We start from the raw sequence: 22,007 nt of genomic DNA, 5'->3' as shown, positions 1-22,007 counted from the left end.
GCGGTGGAGTGGGAGTTCCCGCTGGCCTCCTAGAAAACTTGAGCTAGGGCTGGGGGCGGTGGCCTGTAATCCCAGCACTTTGGGAGGCTGAGGCTGGAGGATCGCTTAAGGACAGGAGTTTGAGACCAGCCTGGGCAACATAGCGAGACCCTGACTCTACAAATTAAAAGAAAACGAAGAAAACTCGAGCCAGAAGAATGGAGGGTAGATTCAGGGTGGGACTCCCAGAATGCCTGGGGTGGCCTAAATCCTATAGGATCGAAGTCAGACGCGAGGGAGGACTTCCAGCCGCCTAAAGCGTGTCCGAGTAGCTTGAGGCTGGATTCCAAGTGGCACTTCCCTCAGGCAGCTTAGGATGCAGCTTGGAGGACGGAGTGGGCTCGGGGAGGGAGTTCCAGCGGACCAGGGGGAACCCAGGCCAGCCTGAGGGCGGAGGCACAGCCGGACGCACCGAGGGGGGCGACCCAGAGGGGTTGCTGGAGCGCTGGTCACCCAGGGCCAGGGGGCGTGGCCTGAATAGGGCGTGGCCTGGGCGGGATCTGCGGTCGCCTCCCGCCCCCATCCTCAGTCCCAGCGGCCGCCAGACCCGCCGGAGTTGGACCCGAGCACGCCGCGGAGCCCGGACCCTCCCTCGGACGCTCTGCTCCGGCCATGGCGTCGCTGCTGCCACTACTCTGTCTCTGTGTCGTCGCCGCGCACCTGGCGGGGGCCCGAGGTGAGGCGCCTCCAGCCCCCGCGCCCAGCCCCTGAAGCTCCCGAAGGCCTGGCAGCCGGCCTTGCGTGAAGCCGCACTCGGGGAGAGAATCCAGGGACCCACGCGCTTCCCCGGGGACTGGGTCCCCTTCACCAGTCGGATCCCCGCGACCACCTGGGGCGCGGAGCGGGCCTCATCCATTCTCTTCCTTGGCTAAGCCGGGAGTGTGGATAAGAACCTAGAGTTCCTCCCGGGGTCTGGACTCTCCCACCCTGGACCGAAGGGGTCGGAACTGGCCCCTCCTACCTAACTCCCACACACCCACTCACTCCAACCGCTGGAGAAAGAAATGCCCATCCCTGGAACACTCAGTGGGGCGGGGGACGGGCCGACTTCTCAAGTGAGGAGACTGAGGCGCCCAGAAGGAAGGGGCTTGTCAGACCTCATCACTCTGCCGGGAGTATCTTAGATAGCTCCTATCTTGGAGAAGCCAGTCTAGATTCCAAGAACTTCTGACCAGCAGCTTGGACTCTAGTACAGGGATGGAAGATAGACTAAGGGAGGGACTATCTTGGGAGCCCAGCCTGAGGGCAGAGGCACAGCCGGCTGAACTCGGGGCAGATGAACACAGTGGGAGGGAGACTCCGGCCTAGGGGAACTGGATGGTACTTGGACTTCCCCAGCCGGGGGGTTGGGGCTAGGTCAGAGAGAGGTACTTGGCTTTGGGAGCCTGGTGGTGGTCGTGGGCAGCGTGGTGGAGGAGAGTGTGTGGCAGCCCTCGGGGGTTCTGGCCTTTCAGAGGCTCAGTTTTCCCTCCTGTTAAAATGGGGATCATGGGCCGGGTGCGGTGGCTCACGCCTGTAATCCCAGCACTTTGGGAGGCCGAGGCAGGCGGATTACCTGAGGTCAGGAGTTCAAGACCAACCCGGCCAACATGGTGAAACCCCATCTCTACTAAAAATATAAAAATTAGCAGGGCGTGGTGGCGAGTGCCTGTAATCCCAGCTACTCAGGAGGCTGAGGCATGAGAATCACTTGAACCCAGGAGGCAGAGGCTGCAGTGAGCCGAGATTGTGCCACTGCACTCCAGCCTGGTTGAGAGAAGGAGATTCTGTCTCAAAAAAAAAAAAAAAAAAAAAAAAAAAAAGAAAGAAAAGAAAAAAGAAAAAAAAAGGGAATGATCATGGCTGCACCTTGCCCAAAAGGAGGCTCCCAGCGGTCCCCATCAGTAGCAGCATGCTTCCTTCTCCCCACTCCTCACCCACAGACACCAACCCCACCGAGGAGCCCATGGCGACTGCATTGGGCCTGGAAAGACGGTCCGTGTACCCCGGCCAGCCCTCACCAGCCCTGGAGGACTGGGAAGGTGAGTTAGCTTGCCTCAGAGCCCCGTCTCTGCTGCGGGCTTGTTGGGGGCCTTGGGCTACTGGGGTCGTGTGAGGAGAGGGCACACACTGGGCGAAGGGACCAGTGCCGTCCTGGTCCCTGGACATGACAGCCCCTGGAGGTGATGCCCCAAGTTCAAGATCTAAGTGAGAGGCCGGTCAGACAGAGGCAAGAGCTCAGCGCACCGGGATGGACCAGGTCAGGCCCTGGGCGGCAGAACTGGGGGCGCGGGGAACCCAGTCTGCCCTGCACCTGTTTCAGGCAGCTGGCTCGGGTCGTGGGCGCGCTCGACTAGCCCGTGCCCACCGGGGGAGGGGGCTGAGACAGCAGGTAAGGCCTTTGCACGCACGCATGGGGGCCTACAGGCCGCCGCCCCGGTCCCAGCGCGTGCGGTGCCCGCAGAGGCCAGCGAGTGGACGTCCTGGTTCAACGTGGACCACCCCGGAGGCGACGGCGACTTCGAGAGCCTGGCCGCCATCCGCTTCTACTACGGGCCAGCGCGCGTGTGCCCGCGGCCGCTGGCGCTGGAAGCGCGCACCACGGACTGGGCCCTGCCATCCACCGTCGGCGAGCGCGTGCACTTGAACCCCACGCGGGGCTTCTGGTGCCTCAACCGCGAGCAACCGCGTGGCCGCCGCTGCTCTAACTACCACGTGCGCTTCCGCTGCCCACTAGGTGAGGGCGGGGCTGGATGATGGGGGCGGGGCTTGGAATGGGCGGGGCTGCCAACCACCGGGAAGCGTTGTGGGTGGGTGGGGCTGGGAGGGGCAGGACCGTGGGGGTATGGGCGTGGCTAGGAAGAGCCGGGGGACCCTTGGGTGTAGAGCCACGTGAGGGGGCGGAGCCAGGGAGGGCGGGGCTTTTGAAGAGAGGTGCTGGGAACAGCGCGGGGCTCAGGTGCACCGTAAGGAGGCCCAGCGGGTCAGGACCCATGTGCAGCCCCCTGGAACGCATCTCCCTCCCGCTGCCCTAGTTTGCGCATCTGTAAGAGCTTAGTTCTGTGGCGTGCCCTGAGCCCAAATGTGTGCAGGATGCAGGGAGAAGAGCAGGACTGACCCCCGGGACCTTATGCCGGGGTGGGGAGGTGGGTCGGCACCTAAACTATGTTTTCGACAGGCGCGCTTAGGGGAGCATGGGTGGGGGCGATGGCAGATCTGCCATGGGGAAGAAGGGTCCTTTAGTCCCAGGTTACCCGGAGGCGCGGTTCCTGGGGAGGGCGGCCGCCTGATCTCTGTCCCTGCCTTCCGCAGAGGCCTCGTGGGGCGCGTGGGGCCCGTGGGGTCCCTGCTCGGGGAGCTGTGGGCCAAGCCGTCGCTTGCGCCGCCGCCACTGCCCAAGCCCCGCTGGGGATGCGTGTCCCGGGCGTCCTCTGGAGGCGCAGAGGTGCGTGCGGCCTCGATGTCCAGGTAGGAGGGGCGGGGTCTGGAGGCAGGGGCCCCGTACAAAGGGGAGGGAGGGGAGGTTAGCGGCTGAGCTTGGGGGAGAGGGTGGAGTTAGAGGCGGGGCCTGGATGTAGAGAGGCAGTGCCTCTCATGATCGATGCCTAGAGGGGAGGAGCTAGTTGGGGGCGGGGCCTCATGGGACGGGGCTGTGAAGGGCGGGGCCTGGTGCAGGGGCGGAGCCTAGTGGACCCAAACTCTGGAGCCAGGTGGAGACCCGCCCTTCCTTCCTTCCTGGGCCCAAAGAGCACTGGTAACTATGCACATCTGGACAGGTGGATGCCAGGGGGCTCTTGTGCAGGCAGACATGGGCAGATAGGGGGTGCTTCCCCTGTGTGCATTCCAGACTGTACGGATGTCTCCGTGGGGGAACAGAAGTCAGTTCATAACACTCAGGGTACACACGTGCGTGGCATTTGCAGCCCCTCCTGGTTCCCCACGCCCACACAGACACCCGCTCACAGCCTGGCAGACATGATGCCTAGGCCCTCACAGGGCCAGACACCGGGCAAGCCAGGAGGAGACTGGAAATTCCACTAGCGCCTGGGCTCCACAAACACGGCCTGGAGGCTGCTCCGGGGAGCCCGTCACAGGGTGGGGGCACATGGTGGCCAATGGGGCGTTGGGGTCCCCACCCCATCGCGCCTGGCTCTGCCCTCCCGGCGCCTGTGCCCTGAAGTTTCCAGTGGAATTTTCCATTTTATGGAGAAACCGCAGGATTGGGAAGGGGGGCAGTTGTTCTCAACCCAAGATCCAGCCCCTTGCTGGGCCCCCAGCCCCTGTCCAGACATTTTCTCTTCTGCTGGAAAGGTCTGTGCCATATTTTGAGACTCACCTCTCCTGTCCCCTCCTATAGGACCTCTTCCCTACCTCTCTGGGTCCCAGTTCCTACCCCCTGGCCCAGCCCTGACCACTCAGCCCATCACCCCCTCACACCAGGGACTGCTCCAAGCAGGGCCATGCTGAGGCCTCTGAGAGGCACCTTATAGGAGGGCCCCAGACATATTTGTTGAGTGACTGAGTGGAAAGCCCTCCTCAGGAGGGATTATGGAGGCTTCTCTGCCCTGCTGCCTCTCCATATCCCCCCAGGGTGCGGCCTTGACACCTGTGAGTGCCCGGACCACATCCTCCTGGGCTCGGTGGTCACCCGATCTGGGCAACCACTGCCAGGAGCCAGGATCTCCCTGCGAGACCAGCCTGGCACCGTGGCCACCAGTGATGCTCACGGAACCTTCCGAGTGCTTGGTGTCTGTGCTGACAGTCATGCCAATATCAGGGCCCAGATGGATGGCTTCTCTGCAGGGGAGGCCCAGGCCCAGGCTAACGGATCCATCTCTGTGGTTACCATCATCCTTGATAAGTTAGGTAAGCACCCTTACTTACAACATGGGGCATGAAGGGGCTGAGGATCTGGGGAGGAAGTTCTAGCACTCAAAGTCAAGGGAGGAAGAAATAAGATGTGACACAGTCATTGGTGAAGGCGCAGAGTGAGTCCGGGCATTTCTGGGAGAAAGAAGAGGATGGGGACCTTGTGCCTGGGAAGGGTCGGTGAGAGAAGCTCTGATCTTTGCCACCTTTGACCCCAGAGAGGCCATACCTGGTGAAACACCCTGAGTCCCGAGTGCGAGAGGCTGGCCAGAATGTGACCTTCTGTTGCAAAGCCTCCGGGACCCCAATGCCCAAGAAATACTCCTGGTGAGCACCCCCCCTGGGCTCAGGGGCATCTTCTCCGGCTTTGGAGTTGGATTCAATTTCATGATGTTATGTGGTTTCCCATCTGGAGAGTGGGGAAAGCGTTAACAGGGAATGAATTGGTTGGGAGAGGGACTACCAAGGAGGTTGAATGGGGCCAGTCTCGCTGGGGAGGAGGCTGACTTTGGCAAAGCCTCTCTGGAGATCCCCAGCTGCACCTGCAGACTGGGGGCCAACACAGCCTCTCCCACTAAGCCCTATGGTGTCACTCACCTGCCACCCAGGTTCCACAATGGGACCCTGCTGGACAGGCGAGCGCACAGGTACGGGGCCCACCTGGAGCTCCAGGGGCTGCATCCAGACCAGGCTGGCATCTACCACTGCAAGGCATGGAACGAGGCGGGTGCTGTGCGCTCGGGCACTGCCTGGCTCACTGTACTTGGTGAGTGTCCTTGGCCACATCCCTGAGCAAGCCTTCCCCCAAACAGAGCCCGGACTATAGCTAAGCTCAACCCCAAATGGAGTCCCCACTTCAGACCGATCCAATCCTAGGCCTCCACTGAGCCCGCATACCACTCTGAGCGCCAACCTTCCGTCTTTACCCTGGGCAGACCCATATCCCTTAGGTTGAGTCCTTGACCACAGACAGAGCCCCCAGCCTTGGCCTCCATGAAGTCCTCCTCCCTGCCCTGACCTGTATGTTTTCTTGGTCCCCAGCCCCAGGCCAGCCATCCTGCGACCCCCGGCCCCAAGAGTACCTGATCAAGCTCCCTGAGGACTGTGGTCAGCCAGGCAGTGGCCCTGCCTACCTGGATGTGGGCCTCTGCCCCGACACCCACTGCCCCAGCCTGGCAGGCTCCGGCCCCCGCTGCGGGGACACCAGCTCCCGCTGCTGCTCTGTGCACCGTCTGGAGAGAAGGGAGATCCACTGCCCTGGCTATGTCCTCCCGGTGAAGGTGGTGGCAGAGTGTGGCTGCCAGAAGTGTCTGCCCCCTCGGGGGCTGGTCCGGGGCCGTGTTGTGGCTGCTGACTCCGGGGAGCCGCTGCGCTTCGCCAGGATTCTGCTGGGCCAGGAGCCCATCGGCTTCACCGCCTACCAGGGAGACTTTACCATTGAGGTGCCGCCCTCTACCCAGCGGCTGGTGGTGACTTTTGTGGACCCCAGCGGTGAGTTCATGGACGCTGTCCGGGTCTTGCCTTTTGACCCTCGAGGTGCCGGCGTATACCACGAGGTCAAGGCCATGCGGAAGAAAGCACCGGTCATTTTAGATGCCAGCCAGAGCAACACGATCCCCCTGGGCGAGCTGGAAGATGAGGCGCCCCTGGGCGAGCTGGTCCTGCCTTCTGGAGCCTTCCACAGAGCCGACGGCAAACCCTACTCAGGGCCTGTGGAGGCTAGGGTGACGTTCGTGGACCCCCGAGACCTCACCTCGGCAGCATCCGCCCCCAGTGACCTGCGCTTCATGGACAGTGACGGCGAGCTGGCTCCGCTGCGCACCTACGGCATGTTCTCCGTGGACCTCCGTGCGCCCGGCTCCGCGGAGCAGCTGCAGGTGGGGCCAGTGACCGTGCGGGTGGCTGCCAGCCAGATCCACATGCCGGGCCACGTAGAGGCCCTCAAGCTGTGGTCGCTGAACCCCGAGACCGGCTTGTGGGAGGAGGAGAGCGGCTTCCGGCGCGAGGGGTCCTCGGGTACCCGGGTGCGCCGCGAGGAGCGCATCTTCCTGGTCGGCAACGTGGAGATCCGGGAGAGGCGCCTGTTCAACCTGGATGTGCCTGAGCGCCGCCGCTGCTTTGTGAAGGTGCGTGCCTATGCCAACGACAAGTTCAACCCCAGCGAGCAGGTGGAGGGAGTGGTGGTCACGCTGGTCAACCTGGAGCCCGCCCCTGGCTTCTCCGCCAACCCCCGCGCCTGGGGCCGCTTCGACAGCGCGGTCACCGGCCCCAATGGTGCCTGCCTCCCCGCCTTCTGCGACGCCGACCGGCCCGACGCTTACACGGCCCTGGTCACCGCCACCCTGGGCGGCGAGGAGCTGGAGCCAGCACCTTCCCTGCCCCGCCCACTCCCGGCCACCGTGGGCGTCACCCAGCCCTACCTGGACAGGCTGGGGTACCGTCGGACGGATCACGACGATCCCGCTTTCAAGCGCAATGGCTTCCGAATCAACCTTGCCAAGCCCAGGCCAGGTGACCCCACCGAGGCCAATGGGCCTGTGTACCCGTGGCGCAGCCTGCGGGAATGCCAGGGGGCCCCGGTGACCGCCAGCCACTTCCGCTTCGCCAGGGTGGAGGCGGACAAGTATGAGTACAACGTGGTGCCTTTCAGAGAGGGCACGCCTGCCTCCTGGACTGGCGATCTCCTGGCCTGGTGGCCCAACCCGCAGGAGTTCCGGGCCTGCTTCCTCAAGGTGAAGATCCAGGGTCCCCAGGAGTACATGGTCCGCTCCCACAACTCGGGGGGCAGCCACCCACGCACCCGGGGCCAGCTCTATGGGCTTCGGGATGCCCGGAGCGTGCGAGACCCCGAGCGACCGGGCACCTCGGCAGCCTGCGTGGAGTTCAAGTGCAGTGGGATGCTGTTCGACCAGCGGCAGGTGGACAGGACGCTGGTGACCATTATGCCCCAGGGCAGCTGCCGGCGCGTGGCGGTCAATGGGCTCCTTCGGGATTACCTGGCCCGGCACCCCCCGCCGGTGCCCGCAGAGGACCCAGCTGCCTTCTCCATGCTGGCCCCCCTAGACCCTCTGGGCCACAACTATGGCGTCTACACGGTCACTGACCAGAGCCCACGGCTGGCCAAGGAGATCGCCATTGGCCGCTGCTTTGATGGTTCCTCTGACGGCTTCTCCAGAGAGATGAAGGCTGACGCTGGCACAGCCGTCACCTTCCAGTGCCGGGAGCCACCGGCTGGACGACCCAGCCTCTTCCAGAGGCTGCTGGAGTCCCCGGCGACAGCACTTGGTGACATCCGCAGGGAGATGAGCGAGGTGGCGCAGGCACGGGCCCGGGCCTCAGGTCCCCTCCGCACCCGCCGGGGCAGGGTCCGGCAGTGACCTGGGCCTGGGGCCTTGCTTTCCCGCCTCCCTCCGGACTCCTCTGACCCAGGAAGTTTTGCCCCTCTTTCTTCTCCAGACAGCCCCCTCCCCAGGTGTCTGGGCCTCCTTTCTCCTCCCCTGTCCAGAACTCAGAGTCAGACAAGAACCTGGAGCATCTGATGGTAGAAACACCAAGGAGGCAATTGTTGCTGTGTGGTATGGAATGAAGTTTGCTGTGACTCTCGGGCCAGCACCCCGGGGACAACGTTCAACCCTAGCCTGAAGGGACCGGCTCCCCCAGCTCAGAAGCCGTCTCGGACTTTTCGTGTGTATTTTGACCCTGATTTCAATCTTCTACCTTTGGGAGTTCTGACATTTGGCACAAAGTCCCCTCTGCCTATTTGGAGCTCAGCGCTAGACCAGGTCCCCTGCCCCGAGCTTTGTTTTTGGGGTTATTTATTGAAACAAAGCGTGGGGAGCTGGTTGTGGGTGTGAGTGGGGGTGCGGGGTCCAGGCTAGGCCCAGTGAAAAGGAGGAAGGAGCTTCTTGGGGTTCCCATGTGGGGTAGGCTCTGGGGCTGAGGGGAACAATTCTCACATGTTTGGTGCTTAGAGACCTGCCCGGGGCGTTGGGGTGGATATTCCCGCCCTCCGGGGGCTCAATTAAAAATGCTTTATTTCCAACTCATGGTGTCAGGCTCCAGGGAGGAAGGATGGAGGCTGGGGCTGCCCGGCCCAGATATACCTTTGCAGGCAGAAACACGCGGAGGCACACGCAGGTACCAGGGGCAAGAAGCCCAGGTGGCCGTGACCGCTGAACACAGTAGCAGCCGCTGCTCTGGCCTGGCCTCCTTGGCTGTGCCTGGCCATGTGCCCCGGAGCTACAGCGGGCAGGGAAGGGCCCTGGCAGGGGAGTCTCTGGGGCAGGCAACAGCGATCGAGGCCACCCTGGACCTCCTCAGTCGAGTCCACAGCAGCCCCGCCCTGGGCCCCACCCACCTGAATCCCGGCCACACATCGGTCATGTGGCGATGGGGCTGCCTGAGGCCAGGGCTTTCTGACCTTGCCAGGACCCTGGTTCCGGAGGCGGCAGAATCACAGCTGGCTGGCAGTCTGTGTGCACGTGTGTCCTCCTGGAGCTCCACGGGGCCGGTGCTGTTCTGACCACACCCCCACTGTCCAGATAGAAAAACTGAAGTCTGGCATGAATCTCAGCAGCTTTGAGCCCCCTGTAGCTCTAGGTGTGTGAGTCCCCAGGGCCTGGGGACCAAGGCATCAATGTGGCAAGACTGGAGTGGCCTCCGGGGCATCTGAGATGGGAGACTTGTCCCTGGCTGACACCCCCCAGGGAGTGGGTATGTGGCGCATCCCTTAGCTTAGGGGGCAACCACCCACTTCCTCTTCAATCTCCCACCCATCCACTGGCCCCCCCTCCCCAGACCCCCTGATCCCATCGTGCAGCCGTCTAGCATTTAGAGGCGTGAGCTCTGCTGCGCTGGCAACCTCAGGGGCCCTGAGACAGCCTCTTTCTCTAGGAGGAGATAGGCTCACCTGTGCAGACCCCAATATGCCCTGGGGCCAGTACTCCACCCAGAGGGGTCCCTGGCTCTTGTCCACTGGCCACATCCCCCCTTCGACTGAGGTCTTGGCAAATCCGAACCTCCGCAGCTCTCGCCCTTTCACTCAGGAAAACATTCCCTTTGCCCTAGGGTGGACTTGGGGGCCTGGAGGCACGGGGAGAAGCTCAAAATGCGAGGCATCACCCCGGTCTCTGAAGGTGAACCCCAGGGCTCTGCTGGAGTTTGGGTTTGGGCAGCCCCAGACATCGGCACCCCAGCCTCACCCTCGATAGGCTGTGACAGGCAAGAGAGGGGAGATGGTTTGAGGTCCCTGAGGGAGCTGGCAGGGGTTGGAAGTACATACATTTATCCAGAATTGACTGTCTCTACACCCCCAGCTGACAGGCTCGGAGGTGCAGGCCCCCGCCCAAGGCAAACTAGGTTCCCAACCTGCCTGCCGCAGAGCCCTGCTCAGGGCTGCCTGGTGGGGTCCCGGGGAGGGGCAGGAATGGGGGTGCTCCCATTTGCCGCGGTCAAAGCTGGCTGCAGCTTCCAGGCAGAGGGTGATGAGGTGTCAGGCTCCACAGCCAAATACCTTTCATTGAGAAAGTGTTGGGGCCTCTGACGCTGCCAGGCTAGGGTGGCCAGCCAAGTGTGGGGCAGGCAGCTGGCCCAGACCTGTCCCCTTCCCTAGGGTGGGGCAGGGGTGGGTGGGCATCCTCCTGAAGTCCCCTCCCCAGCCACCATGGCTGGGCCAGGAGGGGCATTTCAGGAGGAGGACATGGCTGAAGCAAAAACTGGGCAGGGCATGGGGGCTACAGTCCAGCTCTTTCCCATCCCTGCTGATAACTCTGCAAGAAGGCAGCGTTTGAACACAATTTCCAGATGAGGAAACTGAGGCTCCAAGAGAAGGAAGCCATCGCCCTGAGTCAACAGCCATGTGCCTCTTGACACTGCCTATCTCCCCCAGCTGCAGCCCTTGAGCCAGGAATCCCACCCCCTCCCTCTTGGAACCTGGGCTACCGTTCGCCTCCTGGTAAATCCATTGTCCACCCCCCTCAACTGAACTGGGGTTGCCAGATCACACCCCCTCAGTCTGGGGGCAGTGGGGGGCAGGGGACCCCCCCAAAGAGACCCCCAGCTTCAGCCAACCTGGGTCAGCTCAGGGCACAAAGAGGCCCTTGGTCCCGCCCACGGCATTTTAGACTTTTATAATTTTAGAACCAGGGGTTCTTAAAATTCCTAGCACTATGATGGGGAAAAAATCTTGGAACAGTAAAATGTTTAAAACAAGAGTCTTAAAACCACAGAATCCAAGAGGAGGGAGATAAAAATGAACACATACTGAGCACTGACTGAATGTAAGCCCTCCTAGCCAGCCCCTGCAAAGCCTAATTCACTTTAAGGGCATTTAGTGTAAATCTGTTGCCTTGGGATCCCCAAAATATGCTTTTAGAGAGGATGATACCCCTATTCCACAGCTGAAGGAATCTTCTCAGGGTCACACAGCAAATGGGGACACTGTGGGCTGGACGAAGGGCAATGTTGCCTGGAAAAGGGGACATAAGCACTGGGTCTTGAAGGATGTGTAGGAGTTTGCTGGGTGGCCAAGGCAAGAAGGGCATTCCAGGGTGCTGGAAAGGTGAATGTGAAGGCTGGAGGAGGGAGACTCATGGAGGGCAGCAGTAGAAGGGAGACACAAAGGGAAGGTGAGGAGGGGCTCGAATGCTGAGCGAGGAGCCTGAGTTCTCTGGTGAGCAATAGGGAGCTATGGGAGGTGCTGAAGCAAGAGAGGGTTACACAATATCTCGTGACAAAGACTCCCCTGGAGCTGGTGCAGGACTCAGCTTCTTAAAACATGCTTCTTTCATGGAACTGGGATCTGCTCCCTCCCACTTGGGGGCCCCTCCAGGGTCCAAACCCTGCAGCCCAGCGCCCTCTCTCCCCCAGCTGCCTCCCATCCTGGCTGAACATCCCTGGCTCCTCCACTGGGGCCTCGTGGACCTGGCGTGGCAACCCACCACTTCCCCGGCCCCGTCTGTCTCTCTCATCAGCCCTTGGAGTTGGGTCTGACCCAGCCTCAGACCCCAAAGACTGGAGCCAGCCTGGCGGGGAGACCTGGCTTTGGTCAGGTGGGGGAAGCGCTTGTGCTTTAATGGTGGAAACGAAGGCAGGATGCCACAGGGTGAGAGCAGACCAGGCGAATGCCATGTCCCGATGCCTCAGAGCAGTAGCTGAGGCTAGACCCCTGGGCCTAGGATGGAGGGGGTCAGGGCAGGCAGGAGGGAGGAGTCCCCAGCCGTCAGGGAATCAGCAGACCCTGATGTTTGGAAACAAACACTACCCGAGGCAGGGCGAGTGTCACACAGAACCAGACACGCCTGTCATCAGTCTCGAGGTCACACTGCCCTCATCACGCCCCATCCCTGTCCCCTGTAGTCAGGGGCATGACTCCCTCCTTCTCATACTTCCTAGCCATCTTCTTGTCACCTGATTGGTGACACTGTCACCCTCAGGACAGCAACATAGGCAGTTGCACTCGAAAAGAGCACGAGGCCAGACACACCACACCCATGGGACACGCTGGACACTGTCCCCCCTCATCACCGCCACACGGGCAGACAGATGCACCTTCAACACAGAGAAAGGCCCACCCTTCAGGGTCAGGTAGTGGTGCCTGCAGCTGCACCTGTGCGTACCTGTGCCCAGCGCCCCCTTGACCCACCCATCATCACCCCACACATCGGGACGCACCTGACCCCCAGACTCCCGGCTGGCCCGAGTCAGGGCCAATCTCAACCACCCACGACCCTCCACAGTTCAGCCCCACCGGGCACATGAAGCCATGCTGAGCGCAGGCAGCACCTCCCACTCTCTCGGGGCCCTGGGGAGCCGCGGGGCCCTGGGGAGCCGCTCGGCCCTGGGGCTGGGGACTTGGCGGGAGGCCTCAAGGTCCCAGCCACTTCTCCAGGGAAGTCCTGAATCCCTTCCTGCTGACTCAGCCCAGGGGGCTGGCTAGGCCAGGGGCTGCCAAACCTCAGGTATGTCCTTGACGGCTGCCTGGCGGGGCCGCTGAGGCGGGGGTGGGGGCTCCCACTCGGGACTCAGTCCTTCCCCGGGCCCCAGCCTCCCCCCTTGCCCCAGATGGAACTGCAGCTTTAACTGTGGTGTTCAGGGCATGGGGCCAGCACGATGGAGCCTGAGGCCGGCTGCTCCCACCCCAGTTCCTCCCGGCTGAGGGTTGGTGGAAGCATAAGCTCCCAGCCGAGCCAGAGTATCCCAGCCTGACTGTGGCCTCATAAAGACAGCACTGTCTGGTGGGAGATGGCCCTGGCTGCCCATCCTGGGGCCCGGCACAGGGACCCATGCACACACAGTGGGCACACACATGCACCTATGTGATGGCTACATGCAGACCTGTGGATACAGATGTGCGTCATCAGACACAAACTCAGCCCCAGGACTGACCCCCACAGAGCCCCAGTCAGAATGGGGAGGCAGCACTGGTCACAGATACCCCAGCCTGCAGGGTCAAGTTTGGCCCAGCCCAAAGGCCGGACTGGGAAAATCCAGAGGAGGACCCGGGGAAGGCTTTCTGGAAGAGAGGGCATTTTGACTTGGGCTTTGAAGGGCGAATAGGAGTTTACCAAACCAAGCTCAGATGTCCAAAAGTCTTGAATGCTGGTTTTGGAGTTTACCTTTTGTCTGTGAGGATGTTGAGCAGAGGAGGGAGACAGACAAACCCCAATTCACTACCTCCTTTTAAGGACCCAGCCTCTGCCCTCAGGGAGCTTCCAGTCAGATGGGGGAGGCAGCACTGACTCAGCCAGGAGGGATAGAAGATACCTCAGCTTTGTGAAGCACCTGTCATGTGTTGGGTTGGATCCTGTCAAAAACCCATAGGGCAAATTATATTATGATCCCCATTTTACAGCTGAGAAAACTGAGGGTGAGAGAGGGACACTTGCTCAGGGCCCACAGGGAAGCAGAGCTGTTCACACACAGCCCTGGTCACTGACGTGCAACTGTGGCTGCTGACCTGGTCCCAAACTGACTCGAAAGTTTGCAGACCAGGATGGTGCAGCTCAAAGAAGTCTGCCTTGGCAAAAGTTGCATCTTTGCACCTGGAGTCCTGGCCAGGCCGGGAGGCCCCTCCTTCCGGGACTACAAGATCCCCCTGGGATTTTTCAGCAAGATCATCCCCTGTCCTTTGTTATCTGGCTGCTGAGTGGCTTTCATGGGGCGGGGGCTTCTAGGCAGAGGAATGCTGGAGTGAGCGCCTGGGGGTGCTTCGCCAGGCCTTCTGGGAGGCCTGGGTCCCCGGCCTCAGCCCCGCCTGCCATCTGGCCCAGCTGAACAAAAACACTTGGAAATGGCCGACCCAACGGAATCTGGGTTGTGGTCAGGCCGTGGCTGAAGAAGCCACTGGAAAAACACGCAGCCCACGGGGCCAGGCCCAGCTTACGTTTCACCAGGCAGGAGTGGCCTGCTGGGCGCCCAGAGCCGAGGAATGTCCGTTCTCTAACGCTTTGGAACATGTTGTCTGACTGGGGAATCCAGCAGCTGGGCGGTGCCATCCTCAGTGCCCTCTGGTCAGGCTGTGACTTACCTCCTGCTGAGTCCTTGGAGAATCAGGCCTCTTGGCGTGGCCCCCTGGCCCAGCCCCTGGCCAGCCGCTGCTGAAGACCCCTGGTCGACTTGCACACCCCTGAAGACGTAGGGCTCGCTCCCTTCCAGCTGTCATGCCAGGCAGCCGGAAGCCTGTAACTAGGCTGATTTTTTATGGGAAGTTCTGGCTTCCTTGGCCACACAGAGGGGAGGTCAGTGCAGCCTGGGCGCTCCCTCCTTTCCCCCGGGGTCCCACCTCCTTCTGGATCTCCGGATGTCCCCTCAGTCCCCTAGGATTCAGCATGTCCCAAATGGACCCGAGTATCTCACCCCAAAATGTGTTCCTCACGTTGTAGCCATGTCTCAGGGTTATCCATCTGTCCGTCTGCCCTGCGCCGCAGGCAGGGCTGGTGGCCCACACATCCACTGAGCGCCTGCTGGGTGCAGAGCACCTCACTTGCATCTCTTCACTGACCTCTCCCGGTGAGGCTGATCCCCTTAATGCCCCACTTTGCAGGGGGTGGGGAACAGAAGCTCAGGGGGTTTCTTTCACGTCCTGAAGATGTGGTGGCAGATTCTGGAAGTAGGAGCCAGTTCCCCACTGGCTTCAGGACAAGGGCCTGGGAAACCTCGTTTGTCAGGCGGGGACGACGCCTGGTGGCCACAGGGAGAGCTGCAGCCTGGGCCATGGTGGGTCCTGCTGCAGTGTCCCTAGCTTAAGGCTGGCTTTGGTTACTTCCCTGCTCACACACCCTCCATGGCTCCTCGGAGGGCACAGGGATGCTAGATGAGGCCCTCCTGTGTCATTACAGAGACTCCTGACTGCAAAACCTAGCCTCTTGCATCAGACCTAAGCCCTGTCCTCACTCAACCTCACAGCCTGTTTCCCAGCTGGGGAATAAACCAACAATGGCCTCTTCAGGGATTGGCGACTGCAAGACTGGCATGGATTAGGTGCTCTGTAACTGCAGTCGTCACCCTCAGTAACACACAGGAGAGGGGCAGGGACTTGAGCTGGGGTGTCCCAGGCAGCCTCAACTCCCCTCCCTCAGCAATCACTACCCGCCCCACCCAGGACAAGGCATCCGAATCAGGGCCTCAATTTCCTCCCCAGAGTGTGGGCGCCTCCAAACTTTATCAAAGGGCCTAGTCTGTGGGGTCTTGAAACGCCCCCCCGGAGTCCTAGGGGAACAGAAACGTTCACAAGGGAGTGGGTATAGGGCTTTGCCAAGCACTGATGAAGGGACCCTAGAAACTTCCATCTTTTTTTTTTTTTTTTTTTTTTTTTTTTGAGACAGACTCTAGCTCTGGTGCAATCTCGGCTCACTGCAACCTCCACCTCCCGGGTTCAAGTGATTCTTCTGCCTCAGCCTCTTGAGTAGCTGGGATTACAGGCAGGCACCACTATGTCCAGCTATTTTTTGTATTTTTAGTAGGGACAGGGCTTCACCATGATGGCCAGGCTGGTCTTGAACTCCTGACCTCAATTGATCTGCCCGCCTCGGCCTCCCAAAGTGCTGGGATTACAGGTGTGAGACACTGCACCCTGCCAAAACTTTCATCTTGAAACTATATGAGGGAGACCTTGAAACTGTATGTGGGGGACATTGAAACTGCATATGGGGGCCTTGAAGCGGCCACTGCACACCTCACTTGGCCTGAGCATACCTCCGTGACCTGGGTTTGGGGCCCTCTACATCTTCCCAATGCATGGTCCAGGGGATCTGGAAATGTCTACTAGGGTTCGGGTATGGAAAGTCTTTGAATGCCCATGTGAGGGGCCTCGGAACTCCTATTTTCTTTTTCCTTTTTTTCTCTTTTCTTTCTTCTTTCTTTTCTTTCTTTCTTTCTTTTTTTTTTTTTTGAGACACAGTCTTGCTCTGTCACCTAGACTGTAGAGCAATGGCACAATCTTGGCTCACTGCAACCTCCACCTCCCGGGTTCAAGCTATTCTCCTGCCTCAGCCTCCCAATTAGCTGGGATTACAGGTGCCTGACACCATGCCTGGCTAATTTTCGTATTTTTAGTAGAGGTGGGGTTTCACCGTGTTGCCCAAGCTGGTCTCGAACTCCTGACCTCAAGTGATCCACCTGCCTGGGTCTCCCAAAGTGCTGGGGCTACAGGGGTGAGCCACCACGCCCAGCCCTGAACTCCTATTTTCAAGGTCCTACGCTTCTTGGCGGCCCTGGGAGTGTGTGTGGTTGTGCCCATTCTTTGAGGTTGGAGGGGAACCTGAAAGGGTTTTGGAACTAAGCCCCACTGGCCCAGGGCCTGGGGAGGCGGTCTAGGGATTGGGGATAGCAGCCAATCCTCTCCCCAGGACCAGAACCCCAGTTTCTGACCCGCCCTCTGTCCCAGGTAACCCTGATGGCTTCCCTTGAGGTGGAGAAGGCTCAGAGCCAGAGCAGGGGGCTAGAGTGGAGGAGCGGGGCAGGGGAGGGGCCGCGGCGGGGGGTGGGGGGATGAGGGGGCAGGGCCAGGATACGTTGGGGCCAGAGCGCCAGTGGGATGTAGCCATATGCAGGGCTGGGCCAGAGTCAGGATCTAGAATCAAAGGATCTAGAATCAAAGGATCTAGAATCAAAGGCAGAGGTCCCAGAGAAGGCGGGGACAGGTGAGGGGCGGAGTCCTGGTGGACCGAGGCCACTTGCCCGCCCAGTCGTCTGATTCTTCCCCTCTCCCAGGAGAGATCGGAAAGTAAACCGAACGCTGCAGGTTACTTCGACCTGTGACCCACGTGGGGTGACTGATGCCAGAAACCTCCTCCCCACACACCATGCCTCTCCTCATCCCTCAACCGTCTTCGGGATCCGCTTCTGTCCAAAAACCCCCATGGGCCAGGCAGGCGCAAGGTTGCGGCCCAGGGAGGGGCAGCACCGTCCCTAGGGTCACACGGCCCAGCCCCTTACCCCGTTACTTGGGGCAGGGGGCGATTCCGGGCCGAGGGTCGGGGCGACGGACCGAGAGTGACTGGAGCTACGCCCGCGGCTGCCTGAGTTGCCCACCTCTATCCCAGGAGAGGGAACCAGCGCCAGGAGGAAGACAAGCGCCCGCCCCTGCGGACGCCCCTAGCCCCTTGGCTGAGGTCGCAGGACGCCGGCTGGCGGTGAGGAGGGGCAGCTCAGGGAAAAGAAAGCTAGGGAGGGCTGGGAGGGGTTCGGGGGCTCTGAGGGGTCTTAGGGAGGGGTACAGCAGTTAGCCAGGAGGAGGGAATGCCAGTGCAGAGGCCCTCCCTGCGGTGGGAATGGGCTTATTCAGGGGCAGTGAGGGGTCAGCGAAGAGGGAGATGCCCAGATCCTGTTCCGTTGTAAGATCGCCCCCTGGCGGCCTAGTAGAGAAGGGGCGGGGAGATGGGGCCGGTCCACCCTCCCGTCTACCCTCCAGCTCTCCCAGCCTGGCAGATGAGCGGCCCCCTTCTCCCAGCCTGGGTGTCCCCACAGACAAGAAGGAACAACAGAATCCCAGACCTTTCGAGAGTACCCCTGCATGGACACAGCCATCAGCACCTTTCTGTGCTCATGGGATTGCCACCAAGCCCTTTGGGCAGGAACTCCCGCTGTGCCCATTTTACAGAGGGGCAAATGGGCTCAGGGAGACAGGGCAGCACGCAGGGTGCAGAGGCAGGACTCCAACCCAGGACTCCTGCCCTGTCTGGGGCTCTGGCAGGTTGGGCTGGACGAGGTTGAGGGTGTCCGGTGGAAGCTGGAGGAGCCACTATGGGCCCGTGAGGGTCCCAGGTAGGTGGGCAAGGTGGGAGGCTGCGGAATCTACAATGCGGGGGCAGGGGACTGCACACATCACCAGGGTTCCCTCTCTGTGGCTCGGTTTCCCTAGCACTTAGTTGAGGAAGGTGAGGACATCACTGACTCCCTCCTCAAATGGTCCCCCACTGGTTTTGGGATCTGCTGGGGATTCTTGCTTGAATCCACATGCCCACGGGCCACTGGGAGTCCCTACAATGCTGCCAGTGGCCCCATTTAACATGCAGGTCCCAGGTCAGGCGTGGTGGCTCACACCTGTAATCCTAGCACTTTGGGAGGCTGAGGCAGGTACATCACCTGAGGTCAGGAGTTCAAGACCAGCCTGGCCAACATGGCAAAACCCCATCTCTACAAAAATACAAAAATTAGCTGGGCATGAGGGCGGGCACCTGTAATCCCAGCTACTTGGGAGGCTGAGGTAGGAGAATCGCTTGAACCCAGGAGGGGGAGGTTGCGGTGCGTGTCTATAGTCCCAGATACTCAGGAGGCTGAGGTGAGAGGATCGCTTGAGCTCAGGTGTTCAAGGCTGCAGTGAGGTATGTCACTGTACTCCTGCCTGGGTGACAGAGCAAGATCCTATGTCTAAATAAATAAGTAGGCCGGCATGGCGACTCAGTCCTGTAATCCTAGCACTTTGGGAGGCCGAGGCAGGCGGATCACTTGAGGTCAGGAGTTCAAGACCAGCCTGGCCAACATGGCAAAACTCCATCTCTACTAAACACATAAAAATTAGCTGGCCCTGGTGGTGGGTGCCTGTATTCCCAGCTACTCAGGAGGCTGAGGCAGGATAATTGCTTGAACCTGGGAGGTGGAGGTTGCAGTGATCTGAGATTCACGCCACTGCACTCCAGACTGGGTGACAGAGCAAGACTCCGTCTCAAAAAATAATAATAAAAATAAATAGGCTGGGTGCGGTGGCTCATGCCTGTAATCCCAGTACTTTGGGAGGCTGAGGCGGGCAGATCACCTGAGGTCAGGAGTTTGAGACCAGCCTAGCCAACATGGAAACCCTGTCTGTACTAAAAATACAAAAATTAGCCAGGCATGGTGGTACATGCCTGTAATCCCAGCTGCTCAGGAGGCTGAGGCAGGAGAATCACTTGAACCTGGGAGGCAGAGGTTGCAGTGAGCTGAGATCGTAGCACTGTACTTCAGCCTGGGCAACAGAGCAAGAGTCTATCTCAAAATAAATAAATTAATTAAAATAAAATAAAAAGAAACACAAAAATTAGCCAAACTATATGCTTATAGTTCCAGCTACTCAGGAGGCTGAGGTGGAAGGATTGCTTGAGCCAAGGAGGTCAAGGCTGCAGTAAGCCATGATTACACCAATGCACTCCAGCCTGGGTGACAGAGTGAGACCTCATCTCAAAAAAAAAAAAAAAAAAAAAAGCCAGGTGCAGTGTCTCATGCCTGTAATCCCAGCACTTTGAGAGGCTGAGGCGGGCGGATCACTTGAGGTCAGAAGTTCAAGACCAGCCTGGCCAACATGGCAAAACCTCATTTCTACTAAAAGTACAAAAATTAGCCAGGTGTGGTGCATGCCTGTAATCCCACCTACTTGGGAGGCTGAGGCACAAGAATCGCTTGAACCCAGGAAATGGAGGCTGCAGTGAGCCGAGATCGTGCCACTGCACTCCAGCCTGGGTGACAGAGCGAGACTCTGTCTTAAAAAAAATTGCACTCCAGCCTGGGTGACAGAGCGAGACTCTCTGCGCCCAGCTGGTTTCTGTTTTCAGTTGAAATGTCATTAAAGATGATAAACTTCCCGAGCGCTTTTCCTGCACGCTGTGCCTGATGTCCTGTTGGCCCACTGCTGTGCATGGCTTGGAGCTTGGCATCCCCCAATTCCTGTTTGGGTGCTGGGTGGCGCCAAGAACCAGGGCCCTGGGTTCTATGCAGCCTGGGGTGTTGTGGGGCCCAAGGCATGACTGGGTGGGAAAGAGCACCCAGGGACTAGAGGTCTGGAGTCGGGGTGCCTCTGCCCACACCCTGCTCATAACCAAGTTAGCCCTGACATGGGATTCCCTCCCTACAGTGGTGTGGCTGGGCTTTCTACCATTTGCAGTCGGGAGATGAAAGCAACTCCTGTCCCCGCCCTAAGTTCCTGTTGTCACATCCAGTCTGCCTGCCTCATGGCCCCCTGCAGCCCAAGACTCACAGACAGAAGGCGTGCCCCTGCTCTTGTGAGCTACGTTCCGGACAGAAGTTATCAGAAACACACGCAAAAGTTGTGGGGGGTGGGTTCAGGGCCAGTTTCCAAGAGAAGGTCTTTTTATCTTTTATCCTTTTTTTTTTTTAATCTTTTTTCTTTTAAATTGTGGTAAAATATACATAACATAAAGCTTACCCTTTAAAAAATTTTTAGCCGGGCGCGGTGGCTCACGCCTGTAATCCCAGCACTTTGGGAGGCCGAGGCGGGCGGATCACAAGGTCAGGAGATCGAGACTACGGTGAAACCCCGTTTCTACTAAAAAAATACAAAAAATTAGCCGGGCGCGGTGGCGGGCGCCTGTAGTCCCAGCTACTCAGGAGGCTGAGGCAGGAGAATGGCGTGAACCCGGGAGGCGGAGCTTGCAGTGAGCCGAGATTGCGCCACTGCACTCCAGCCTGGGCGACAGAGCGAGACTCTGTCTCAAAAAAAAAAAAAAAAAAAAAAAAAAATTTTTTTGGCCGGGCGTGGTGGCTCACGCCTGTAATCCCAGCACTTTAGAAGGCTGAGGCGGGCGGATCACGAGGTCAGGAGATCGAGACCATCCTGGCTAACATGGTGAAACTCCATCTCTACTAAAAAATAGAAAAAATTAGCCGGGCATGGTGGTGGGCGCCTGTAGTCCCAGCTATTCCAGAGGCTGAGGCAGGAGAATGGCGTGAACCCGGAAGGCGGAGCTTGCAGTGAGCCGAGATTGTGCCACTGCACTCCAGCCTGGGCGACAGAGCAAAACTCTGTCTCAAAAAAACAAAACAAAACAAAAAACCCCAGCAAAACAGCAAATAGAACAAAACCCGAAAAAAGTGCAAAACTAATTCCCTGTAAAATTCTGAGTTCTGAACATATAAATAAATATGTATAATTGAGACAGGGTCTCATTCTGTTACCCAGGCTGGAGTGCAGTGGCATGATCTCAGCTCACTGCAGCCTCAACATTCTGAGCTCAAGTGATTCTCCTGCCTCAGCCTCTTGAGTAGCAGGGACTACAGGCATGTGCCACCATGCTAATTAAAAAAATTTGGGGGCGGGGGTCGGGCGCGGTGGCTCACGCCTATAATCCCAGCACTTTGGGAGGCTGGGGCAGGCGGATCACTTGAGCTCAGGAGTTCGAGACCAGCCTGGCTAACATTGTGAAACCCTGTCTCTACCAAAAACACAAAAAATTAGCTGGGCATAGTGGCAGGCGCCTGTAATCCCAGCTACTTGGGAGGCTGAGGCGGGAGAATTGCTTGAACCTGGGAGGCAGAGGTTGTGGTGAGCCAAGATGACACCACTGCACTCCAGCATGGGTGACAGTGAGAATCTGTCTCAAAAAAAAAAAAAAAAAATTCTGAAAGCAGAATTTTTTTTTTTTTTTTTTTTTTTTGAGAGACGGAGTCTCGCTCTGTCGCCCAGGCTGGAGTGCAGTGGCCGGATCTCAGCTCACTGCAAGCTCCGCCTCCCGGGTTCACGCCATTCTCCTGCCTCAGCCTCCCGAGTAGTTGGGACTACAGGCGCCCGCCACCGCGCCCGGCTAGTTTTTTGTATTTTTTAGTAGAGACGGGGTTTCACCGTGTTAGCCAGGATGGTCTCGATCTCCTGACCTCGTGATCCGCCCGTCTTGGCCTCCCAAAGTGCTGGG

At 59.4% G+C, this 22,007-nt stretch overlaps 2 protein-coding genes across 2 annotated transcripts in view; one reads left to right on the top strand and one right to left on the bottom strand.

Annotated features, from left to right (window-relative positions):
- The window catches only part of SUGP1 (SURP and G-patch domain containing 1), a 273,381-nt gene extending 268,967 nt beyond the window's left edge, over positions 1–4,414 (bottom strand). The window contains exon 1 of the mRNA XM_050769532.1: positions 4,411–4,414. The gene's annotated coding sequence lies outside the window, so the exon portion shown is untranslated. The remainder of the gene's footprint in view (positions 1–4,410) is intronic.
- CILP2 (cartilage intermediate layer protein 2) lies at positions 573–8,929 on the top strand. The gene is made up of 8 exons (XM_050769899.1): positions 573–715; positions 1,962–2,060; positions 2,483–2,755; positions 3,331–3,486; positions 4,609–4,884; positions 5,106–5,214; positions 5,496–5,653; positions 5,929–8,929. Exons 1-8 carry the CDS (start codon positions 652–654, stop codon positions 8,262–8,264), a joined length of 3,471 nt encoding a protein of 1,156 aa, XP_050625856.1. The 5' UTR covers positions 573–651; the 3' UTR covers positions 8,265–8,929.
- Positions 8,930–22,007: the final 13,078 nt, after the last annotated feature.

This window comes from Macaca thibetana, chromosome 19, assembly GCF_024542745.1.
Source record: "Macaca thibetana thibetana isolate TM-01 chromosome 19, ASM2454274v1, whole genome shotgun sequence".
NCBI lineage: Eukaryota > Metazoa > Chordata > Mammalia > Primates > Cercopithecidae > Macaca > Macaca thibetana.
The sequence above is the reverse complement of the archived record's forward strand: the minus strand, read 5'-3'. Positions and strand labels throughout refer to the sequence as shown.